Consider the following 7,938-nt stretch of genomic DNA (forward strand, 5'->3'; position numbering starts at 1 on the left):
CACCCCTGCAGGCTGCTGCAGGCTGAGCCACGCTGTTTCGGGAGTCCTGTTTGTCCAGAAAGCTCCCCTAGGTCTCCATAAACCTCCCAATCCTGGAGTTTTTAGTCCCAGTGGGCCCCAGGCAGGGCTCACCACCCTTTCTGTTCCTCCCCAGGCACAGGTTAAGCTAAGCCCAGGGCAGCAGGCACTATGCAGATGAAGGATGCTTTGCATGATTTGGAGATAGTCAGATGAGGAACCCTGAGCTGCAGGAGCTGGCAGGACAGAGAAACAAAAGCAAAGCTCCAGGATTTGAGCAGGGTCGGGGCTGGGGTCTTCCCAGCTGGGCCACTTCCACCTGAAGGTGTTGGGAAAGGCCTTGGGATGGGGGAGAGGCAGGGTGGGCAGGGCAGGTGGGCAGGTCCCTCTTGCCTGCTGCGAGCTGACTCCTACCACCGCCGGCTCACGGTGGAAACTTCCTACGTTGCAAGATCAGAAGAGCATCTTGACTGCTGCAAAAAGTCCTCTTGTCCATAGGAGTGACTCTGGAAAGTGCAGCTAAGGGAAAAAAAAAAACAAACCCAAAGGGTTTGGGTGGTTTTTGTTGGGTTTGTGTTTTGTTGTTTTTTTTTTTTTTTTTCCAACAGGTTCAGCAATTTTGCCAGCCATAAATGGAGATGTTTCTCCTAGGAAAGCACACACCAGGTAGAGGTCACCCCCAAATCCAGGCACTGCCAGCTGAGGGGAGGCTTCACCCAAGCAGGCCATGGGCATGCTGCTGCTGCTCACCACCCTGCTGCTCTCAGCCTGCCAGGGCCACTCGGCCACCCTGCTGCCACCCACCTCCAACTTCCTGAGGGAGAACATCAGGCTGCTGAGCCAGCTCCTCCAGACACAGGTAGGCTCAGAGCTCACCCACTGCTGGGCTCGGGGGTGCTGGGGCAGAGGAAGGTGCTGAGAGCAGGCAGGCAGAGGGCCAGGCGTGTGCCTGCCTCCTGTGGCAGCAGGGCTGGCTGCTGCTGGCTTCTCCTGCCTGAAGGCTGCCCTCCGGTGTGTCTCCCTGCAGGGTTCCTGTGACAGGAGGAACGTGACAGATGTCTTTGCAGGTGGTAAGGTAAGAGAGAAAATTCACCTCTCCTTGGGCTTGGGGGCATGGGAGGCATGGGCAGAGGCTGCCAGGGGCTGGAGGAGAGCACAAGGCAGCCGTGGAGTCCTGCCCGTCCTGGTGTGGCACTGCATGGCAGCAAGGAGCCCATCATGAGCCCCAGGCAGTGATGCTGGGCTGCCAGGCTGGTCCTCACTGTTCCCAGTGCCCAGCAGGGGTGGCACAGGAGCAAGGAGCCCATCATGAGCCCCAGGCAGTGATGCTGGGCTGCCAGGCTGGTCCTCACTGCTCCCAGTGCCCAGCAGGGGTGGCACAGGAGCAAGGAGCCCATCATGAGCCCCAGGCAGTGATGCTGGGCTGCCAGGCTGGTCCTCACTGTTCCCAGTGCCCAGCAGGGGTGGCACAGGAGCAAGGAGCCCATCATGAGCCCCAGGCAGTGATGCTGGGCTGCCAGGCTGGTCCTCACTGCTCCCAGTGCCCAGCAGGGGTGGCACAGGAGCAAGGAGCCCATCATGAGCCCCAGGCAGTGATGCTGGGCTGCCAGGCTGGTCCTCACTGCTCCCAGTGCCCAGCAGGGGTGGCACAGGAGCAAGGAGCCCATCATGAGCCCCAGGCAGTGATGCTGGGCTGCCAGGCTGGTCCTCACTGCTCCCAGTGCCCAGCACTGGTGCCCTCACCTTCACACACCCATCTCCAGCTGCAGCCAAAGCAGGGTCAGAGGCCATGGGGAAGGGCAGAGGAGTGGGCAGGGATGGGCAGGGGGTGCTGAGGCAGCACTGAGGGCTTTCAGGCTTTTCAGAGGGAAGAGAGGAGAACCTTCTCCCTTGGCCTTGGAGTGGTGTCTCACACCCAGGTTGGACACTGTCCCTCTGCAGCCTCTGTCCCTCTGGTGGGAGGCTCCTCAGAAGATCTGGCAGCAGATGGTGAAGGCAAGTTCTGCTCTGAAGCCTGAGCCAGCTCCCCCAGCCCCCAGGGTTCCTGTTGGCACAAAGCCCATGCCCTCACCGATGCCCTTGCAGATGCCCTTCATTTGCCTGGCACCTGAGGGGCACAGCAGTCTCCTGTGAGGGGCTGGGGCTCAGCACCCCTGGCTGGGGGTCCCTCCACCCCTCCTGCTGCAGGGACAGGCCCTGGGACAGAGAAGAGTCCCCCAGCCCCAGAGATGGCTGTGCTGACAGGGATGGGCTGGTGGCTGATTTGGTGGTGGCACTTGGGTGACAGCTGAGGAGGTACAAGCAGGTGGAGCTCACAGGGACCTGCCAGAGGTCCTGCACTGAGGTGCCACCAGGAATGTGCCCAGAGAAGACAGCTGAAATGATTTCTTCTTCCCACCAGCACTTCTTAGCTCCTCACCTTCCGGGTGTCTCTGCTGCTGCCTTTACCTACTCAAAGCACCTGATGGAGGCAATCTCTTCCCAAGGGCTTTTGTTATTCCTTCCCAAACCAGATTCATTCCCAAGGGACCCTGTAAGGAGCAGCTCCCTGGGACAGGTCCCACATTCACACCTGCAACAAGAGCCTGAAGCATGTGGGGCCAGGTGCTCCTCAGTGGTGCCCAGCCACAGGCCAAGGGGCAGTGGGCACAATCTGGAAGCCAGGAGGATCCACCTGAACAGGAGGAGGAACTTCTTTGGTGTGAGGCTGCTGGAGCCCTGGAGCAGGCTGCCCAGAGAGGTTGTGGATTCTCCTTCCCTGCAGAGCTTCCAAACCCAGCTGGACACTGTGCTCCTGGGCAGGCTGCTGTGTGTGCCTCTGCTTTAGCAGGGGGCTTGGACTGGATGATCCCCAGAGGTCCCTCCCAGCCCCAGCATGCTGGGATTCTGTGGGTGCTCATCACTGTGCCAAGTTCTGCTACAGCTTCTCACTGGCAGCTCCCTGCTCACCAGGGATGGGAACAGAGCCAAGTGCACACACAGGCACTGGGAAGCTTTGACACTGAGTCACAGGATGGTTGGGGTTGGAAGGGACCTCGATGATCATCCAGTTCCAACCCCCCCAGCCACGGGCAGGCACAGCCCACACTAGCCCAGGTTGCTCAAGGCCTCACCCAGCCTGTCTCTGACCTCCTGCAGGAGGGAGCATCTCAAGCTGCGTTTCAGAGCTGCCCTTGGGGCCAGAAATGCACCACGTGTGCAGCTGGAATCTGCTGCTGAAGCCATGGCTGTAGAAGAGGGTTTCCAAAAGGGGCCCCTGTGTCTTTTTCCAGACAGGTGATGATGTGGAGATCTTATGCAAAGCTGCTACTGTGCTAGGGGAGAGTCAGAGCTGCCACAGCTACCTGGAGGGCATCTACTCCAACTTGCTCACACTGGTCCAGAGGAAGAACATGGGCCACAAGGTAAGGCAAAGCTCTGCCCTCAACCAGGGAGCCCTCAGCAGCCTTCAAGCTGGGACATGGCTTCACACCAGACCTGGTGTAGCTCCAGGCTTTTCCACTGAAATCTGGAACAGCTTGCCCAGAGATGTGCTTGGGACCTATAGGAAGGCTGGGGAGGGACTGCTCAGAAGGGCCTGTGGGGATAGGATGAGGGACAATGGTTTGAAACTGGAGCAGGACAGATTTAGGTTGGACACCAGGAGGCAATTCTGCACAGTGAGAGTGGTGAAATACTGGAACAGGCTGCCCAGGGATGTGCCTGAGGCCCTGGAGACATTCAAGATCAGACTGGATGTGGCCCTGGGCAGCCTGATCCACTTGGAGCTGTCCCTGCTGCTTGCAGGGGGGTTGGACAAGATGACCCTTGAGGGACCCTTCCACTCTAATGAGTTCTGTGATTCTGACATGGAAGAGTTAGAGAATGGTTGGACTTGATGATCTTGAATGATTCTGTGATTCTATGATTCTAAGCTCTTTGCAGCCTTCAGACTTCTCCCTTGGCCACCATTCTTGCTTCCACCTCATCCTTTCCTTACAGAAAGAATGCTCAGGCTCTGGAAGAGGTTGTCCAGGGAGGGGGTGGAGTCCCCATCCCTGGAGGTATTCAAGACCTCTGTGGCCATGGCAGCTGGGGACATGGTTTGATGGCCATGGTGGGGCTGGGTGGAGGGTTAGATACAAGAAGCTCAGAGGTCTTTCCCCACTGAAGCAATTCTCTGACTCTAGCCTCCTCCCACACCCCATCAGCCATCAGCAGGCTGCAGCCCCAGACACCTCCTCAAGGAAGCATGCCCAGGGTCATTTCTCCCTCTTGCAGGCACCATGTCCTGTGGCAGGAGCCACCACGACTTCCCTGAAGGAGTTCCTGATGGATCTACGCAGAGTCCACCAACGCTTCATGAAGAACAGGAGCTGGGAGTGAAAAACCACTTTGGCCTCTTGGGTTTGAACCTTAATGCTGCTGCATGTTTTTCAGAGCTTATTTATATTTTTTTAAATAAATGTATTTTTGGACTAAATGTGGTGGAAGGTGCCTGAGATGTTTCTCAAGCAGAAGAAAGTAGAGAGAAGCATGGTTGAGAGCTTGAGGGTGCCAACAGCAAGGAGGGAGCAGAACCTCTGAAGGACCCTTGGGATGCTTCCTTGAGGAGGGATCTGGGGCTGCAGCCTGCTCTTGGCTGCTAATGGTGGTGTGGGAGAGGATAGAATCAGAGAATTGCTTTGGTTGGAGAAGACTCCAGCCAGCAGCAGAGCTGGGTGGTGGTTACAGTCTCCCCAGCAGCACAAGACCAAAGTCCTGCAGGTGTTTAGGTGTCCACCATTCTGCAACTAACTTTGGCACAGTGTTGGAGAGGGCTGTGGAAAGCCCCAGGACTCTGCAGGCTTTGGTTCCTGCATCAGCTGAGTCCCAGGACTCAAGGGAGCTGCAAGGTTAGGCCACAAAAAGCTGGAGCCTGGGCAGGCTGAGATGGCCTCTAGGGGAAGGAATGCACTGGGATGAGTACAGCTCCTGCAGCAGAGGGAACAAAGTGAGCCTCTTGAGGTTCAACCAGGCCAGGGTCCTGCACAGGGGCTGGGCAACCCCTGGTATCAACACAGACTGGTGGGCAGCCCTCAGGAGAACACCTTGGGGGTGCAAAGCTGGACAGGAGCTGGCACCAAGTGCTGCTGCCCAGCCCCAGCCTGTCCTGGGCTGATCCCCAGCAGTGTGGGCAGCAGGGGCAGGGAGGGGATTCTGCCCCTCTGCTGTGCTCTGCTCAGACCCCACCTGCAGTGCTGGGGCAGCTCTGGAGTCCTCAGCACCACACAGACAGGGACCTGTTGGAGTGGGGCAGAGAATGTCACAAACATGAGAGCTGAGGGGGGCAGCTTCTGGCTCTCTACAAATCCCTGAAAGCAGGTTGGAGCCAAGCGGGTGCTGGTCTCTTCTCCCGGGGAAGAAGTGACAGGACAAGAGGAAAAAGCCTCAAAAGTTGCCCCAGGGCATGGACATGAGGAACAATTTCTTCCCCAAAAGGTTTATCAAAGCCTGGCCCAGGCTGCCCAGCGCAGTGGTGGAGTCCCCATCCCTGAAGGGGTTTCAAAGCTGTGCAGATATGGTGCTGAGGGCCAGGTTGGGTGGTGCTTGGGTAGTGTTGGGGCAGTGGTTGGACTTGATCTGAAAGATCTGCTCCAGTCTAAACGATTCTGTCTGCCTTCTCAGCTCCTTGAGGCCCATCTTGTGCTCTTCAACCACCCTCATCCCACTGATCTCCTCTAGGGTCTCACAAAGCATCCTCCTCTTCTGCCTCTACAGGAGCTTGCTGCCCAGTGCCCTGGAGCTTGGCAGTGGTCCCCACACAGCCTCCATCCCCTTTCTCCCCCCACTGCTGTGGATCAGAGCTCCACAGACTGCTTGAGCTGCCCTTCCTGCCCCACAGCCTGACTCAGCCAAGCCAGAGAGCTGCTGTGGGCACCAAGTTAGTTGAAAACCATGCAGAGAGGGTGGAACTAGGAATCAAGAGTTTTATTTGATGGGATGAACATGCTCCAGGGCCACAGGACTGCTATATACAGTGTCAAGAAGAAGGTTTAATCATAACACAAAGCACACCCAGAAACAAAACAGTTAGAAAACCCAATAAATAAGAAGAAAATGTTACAGATGAGCAGTTTCTCCTCTCTACAGGAGCTTGGCTAAGCAGAACTGTTGAGAAGGTGACAGCCTGGAGATGTGCAGTGCAGTCAGAGAAAGGCACTAAGGACCATTTCCCCCTCCTCAGGAACAAGATGAACTAATTCATGTACACAACATCAAACAACAGAAACCAGCCAGAACCTCAGCATTAAGGTTGAAGTCCTGCAATGAGGGGAACCTTCTGGTGGTGAGACATGGAGATGAACACACAAGATCTATATTAGGGAGGTGGGAATTGGAGAGATCCTACAGAGCATGGGATGGGAAGGGCTGGATTAAGATCTTGACCCCCACACAACCAACCCCCTTCCTCCTTGAGACACATTATGGACCTGTCAGACATCCCCAGACTGTCCAGAGGGTCACTAAGGTCAGCCCCACACCAGACTCCCCCTTCTGAAAACAAAATGGTAAACCAGGGTGAGAGATCCTCATGGCCATGAGAAGGCTCACCTGAAGTCCTCTAGAAGAGCAGAGAATTTGTTCTCCAAGCCCCTGCAACAGGAGATGACAACCAATCCAGGCTTCTCCAACCAGTTACAAAGGTGCACAAGCAGCAGTTTGGTTTCCCTGCCCAAAGCTCACTTAGATGTGCAGAGGACTCTTGTTTGCAGCAGCAGCACTGTGAGGTTATTAAATCCTAAAGCCTCTAGAGGTAATTTCTCTGTCCCTTGAAGCACAGGGTCAGGCCCAGGGGTGTCACTAAGGCATTGATGTCTGCCAGGTCAAAAACCAAACCCAACCCACCCTGTCCAGTTGGCTTTTTGAAAGCACAGTTCAAGAGGAACTCCCTTAAAAACAACAGTCAGCAAATCTTAGCACAACACAACACAGGAACACAACAGTTTGCCCTGGCCTGGCAGTTAGGGCAGGCCAGAGCTATGCACCCATCTGCTGAGGCTCACCACTGACCTAAGGGTGGGGACAAAGCAGCACTGAAGCCATTTTCAGGGTCTGGTTTGATGAGAAGGATGGAACATGAGACAGGATCATAGAATGGTTTGGGCTGGAAGGGACCTCAGACATCTACTTCCAAAGCCCTGCCATGGGCAGGGACACCTCCCACCAGACCAGGCTGCTGAACTCCATCCAACCTGGCCTTGAACACTCTTCCAGGCTTGGAGCCTCCACAACTTCTCTGGGCAGCCTGTTCCAGTGCCTCACCACCCTCATGGGGAAGAATTTCCTCCTAATGTCTCATCTCAATCCAGCTCCTTCCAGTCTGAAGCCATCAGCCCTTCTCCTGTCACTCCATGCCTTTGGAACAAGTCCTGCTCCAGCTCTCCTGTAGCCCCCTTCAAATAGCTGCTCTAAAGTCTTTCCTGGAGTCTTTTTTTCTCCAGGCTGCACAACCCCAACTCTCTCAGCCTGGCCTCACAGCAGAGGGCTTCCAGCCCTGCCAGCATTGCCGTGGCCTCCTCTGGCCCTGCTCCAACAGGTCCCTGTCTGTGCTGAGGACTCCAGAGCTGCCCCAGCACTGCAGGGGGGTCTCAGCACAGCAGAGGGGCAGAATCCCCTCCCTGCCCCTGCTGCCAGGGATCAGCCCAGGAGATTGTTGGCTTCTGGGCTGCAAGAGCACATGGATAACCCAACTGTATCCAAGCACATTCAAAGTAAGGTCAGCAATTCAAGAGCAAAGCCTTCTGCAGCTTAGATTGACAGAAATTCAGAGTCATTAACTGTTCATCAAGTTTTAATTACTCTACATACTTCCCAGGAACATTCTAGTAACCAAATCTGGCTACTAGCAAGAACTGAGGACACCCAAGGAGCTGTCTTGTTCTTCCTGTCATTTTTTTT

General features: G+C 55.8%; 1 protein-coding gene across 1 annotated transcript; it reads left to right on the plus strand.

Moving 5' to 3' along the window:
- The first annotated feature begins 745 nt into the window (after positions 1 to 745).
- Positions 746 to 4,383, plus strand: LOC128972832 (interleukin-4-like). The gene is made up of 4 exons (XM_054388960.1): positions 746 to 877; positions 1,046 to 1,093; positions 3,291 to 3,422; positions 4,279 to 4,383. The coding sequence occupies exons 1-4, from the start codon at positions 746 to 748 to the stop codon at positions 4,381 to 4,383; spliced, it is 417 nt and encodes a 138-aa protein (XP_054244935.1).
- The last annotated feature ends 3,555 nt before the right edge of the window (positions 4,384 to 7,938 follow it).

This window comes from Indicator indicator, chromosome 18 (assembly GCF_027791375.1).
Source record: "Indicator indicator isolate 239-I01 chromosome 18, UM_Iind_1.1, whole genome shotgun sequence".
In the NCBI taxonomy this organism is placed as follows: Eukaryota; Metazoa; Chordata; class Aves; order Piciformes; family Indicatoridae; genus Indicator; species Indicator indicator.

What these genes read in the sequence shown, in the direction of transcription:
- LOC128972832 (XM_054388960.1), top strand. Translation starts at nt 746, where the DNA reads ATGGGCATGCTGCTGCTGCTCACCACCCTGCTGCTCTCAGCCTGCCAG. An exon ending in ATGTCTTTGCAGGTGGTAAG is followed by an intron (nt 1,094 to 3,290) that starts GTAAGAGAGAAA and finishes GTCTTTTTCCAG; the next exon opens with ACAGGTGATGATGTGGAGAT. An exon ending in GGAAGAACATGGGCCACAAG is followed by an intron (nt 3,423 to 4,278) that starts GTAAGGCAAAGC and finishes TCCCTCTTGCAG; the next exon opens with GCACCATGTCCTGTGGCAGG.